The sequence below is a fragment of the Astatotilapia calliptera genome, chromosome 16, assembly GCF_900246225.1.
Source record: "Astatotilapia calliptera chromosome 16, fAstCal1.2, whole genome shotgun sequence".
Taxonomy (NCBI): domain Eukaryota; kingdom Metazoa; phylum Chordata; class Actinopteri; order Cichliformes; family Cichlidae; genus Astatotilapia; species Astatotilapia calliptera.
In genome coordinates this window covers 32118212-32120942 of record NC_039317.1, presented here as the reverse complement: position 1 = coordinate 32120942, position 2731 = coordinate 32118212, and the positions used below count along the sequence as shown (strand labels likewise).

The 2731-nt window shown below is 43.4% G+C and overlaps 1 protein-coding gene across 1 annotated transcript; it reads left to right on the top strand.

Annotated features, from left to right (window-relative positions):
- Window positions 1–618: 618 nt before the first annotated feature.
- LOC113007390 (helix-loop-helix protein 13) lies at window positions 619–2420 on the top strand. The gene is made up of 2 exons (XM_026143899.1): window positions 619–840; window positions 1980–2420. The coding sequence occupies exons 1-2, from the start codon at window positions 621–623 to the stop codon at window positions 2015–2017; spliced, it is 258 nt and encodes an 85-aa protein (XP_025999684.1). The 5' UTR covers window positions 619–620; the 3' UTR covers window positions 2018–2420.
- Window positions 2421–2731: the final 311 nt, after the last annotated feature.

Below are 2731 nucleotides of genomic sequence, written 5' to 3'. Positions count from 1 at the left end.
ACAGCAATGATGGCCGTACAAAGAGGGGTAAGGAGTTCTTGAGAGCTCTCTTTCAGCCTTTAGAATTGGTCAGGGCGACCCGCCGGGAAGTATGAAGGCCGTGAAGTATTTAATCCAGGAGATGTGCCCATGAAGCTACCACACAACAGATTTGAGCAGGCAGGCAGGTAGTTATCAGACGTCTGTTTTCCTCTGTAGGGACTTTGTCCATCACCCCTGCACAGTTTATTTTCCCTGACAGGAAAATATCGTTTTAAAGTATGGAGGACCTACTCTTTGACTTCGACCAGGATGGCACGGCAGACTTTGCATTATGGGGGCAGATGGACCAGAACTTCCCGTTTCAGAGCCAACTGGACACCTTCCTGCTGGACTGCACAGCAGCCACTGGCCAGCTCTCACCCTGGTCCTCGTTCGGCTGTCAGTCCGTGTTCCCGGACGCACAGCTGACCTTCACCGATCTCGACCTTCAGTCTCCAGGCCCTGGCGTCTGTCCTGGGGGAGAGAGCTCCCCCACCGAAGAGTCTCTGGATGTGACCAAGCTCAGTGCGCGGACGTTAGCACCTCATCAGCCATACAAGGTGCAGCGGCATGCCGCCAACATCCGGGAGAGGAAGAGGATGCTCAGCATCAATTCTGCCTTCGAGGAGCTTCGCTGCCACGTGCCGACGTTTCCCTACGAAAAGCGGCTGTCGAAGATTGACACCCTGAGACTGGCCATAGCTTACATCGCCCTGCTGAGAGAGATCCTGATGTCCGGCTGCGACCCCAAATCCTATGTGGACGAGTGCATGAAGAGCGGCTACAAGAATCAAACCAACGCCATCTGGAACACAAGCGGTGGGCTGAGTGCTCCTTAAGCTCACGATGGTGTCATTTATAACGATTCAGATCCAGCCAGCAGAGAAGCTACTACTAATACTACTACTACTACTACTACTAATAATAATAATAATTGTAATAATAATATGTAATATTTCCACATGGTAAATCTAACCAGGGTCAGTTTGGTTTATAAATGACAACCTGTCCAAGTAAAAGTAAATCAAAGTTAGATCGAGTTATACATTTTATTATGATGATTTTATATTTAGACATAATGCTAAATGATGTTTACATACAACGACACCACATAGAGAAAGCCCCCCTACCTCACAAACTCATCGTTTTTGGTTTGAGATATATTTCGATTTAATCAAATTTCCCACGTTGGAACTGGATGAAATTTGCTTAAATCCTACAGAGTCCTAATACAGTATTTATTATTATTATTATTATCATTATTTAATTTATAATTCAAACAAAAAATAACTAATTAAAACAGAGGAAAATGGCATGTATCATTAGGAAGCCGTTCATTAATCGTTCATCATATAACTGATATGCTAAACGGTGACAAAAGCCTGTTTTTTTAAAACATTTATTTTACATTCAATTCACTTTTACATGAAAGAAACAGACCTGGTTCAATTCAAGTCAGTTTTACTATATTTATTTATAGCACAAAATCACAGCAACAGTCGCCTCAAGGAGCTTATAAAAACATCAGAACTTCTTTATAAAGATTGAGTTCATTTTCCCCCCTTATTAGAATATATTGTAATATGGCCTCTTTTATACAATGCACAGTGAAAAGATCCCCTTTCAGTTTTTCACTGGGCTCTTAATGTAGTAGTTTTCTAATAGTCGTTCACAGTAATCCCATAAAGGAAATGTCATTATAAGCAACTTTCTGTGTGTTTAGCACAGACCTTTATCCCCAGGTGTGATTCCTTGGGGCATTTGCTCTTAAATGAGCCTCATGTAATCTTAACTCAAGTAGTTGTATTCCTTTGCCCCCCTTTCACTTAATTCTGTGACGATCGTCTCTGAAGCCTCTTTTGTGGGGGTTAGGCCAGACCAGGACTTGTTAAACAGTCATTAAAATGTAACAAAACTTATGTGTTTGTCCTGCTTTTGTCTCTTTCTGCCCTTCCCAGACCTGACAGCCCGCCTCTCTTGGATAAAGTGGGATTAACGGAGGAACACGGGGCACCCTGAGCGTACAGGCTTCAGCGAGGAGGTGGTTCAGACTTTTTTTCCTCCTTCTCCTCTCACTGCATGTCAAGAACAGACAGCCAGCCAGCAGGAGAGAGTGTGCCGACAGACATCTGCAGACTTCTCACCAGGTCACACACCTCAGGCTTTCTTAGTCTTATCCACTACTTTGTTCTTGGAAGCTTTTAAAATTCTAATTTGTTATTGACTGGTAATTGAGAGCCATTGTTTTTGGGGCAAAGACGAGAAAGAGGGTCGTCATTGTTGCCACAGAGAGGCACACTGGCACGAGACTGAATGGACTTGTAAAGGACTCATACTTCTGCACACGGTGCTGAAGTGTTTTCTGGACTCTGGCTCATTAGGCTGCGAGCTGATGTGTTAAAAAGAGCCTTGATCATGTAAATGAGACGATGGGCGTGAGAAGCAGATCGGTGCGGCGTGCTGTAGCGTGTCAGGTGCTGTTTCCAAACATGGCAATAAGGCCGGTTGTCATCTGTCATCTGTTGTGTTTATTTATTTGTAATTATTTCTTATTTATGACAAAAACACTCGTGGAAAATATCATCATGTAATTGTTTGCAGCTTGGAGAATGCAGTGATTTTCAGGCTTTCTGTGCATTTTAAGTTACTCCATCCCGTGTAAATGTGTATTCTTTCTTTCCAGACAAGTGCAGCCCCATCAGTGGAGCAA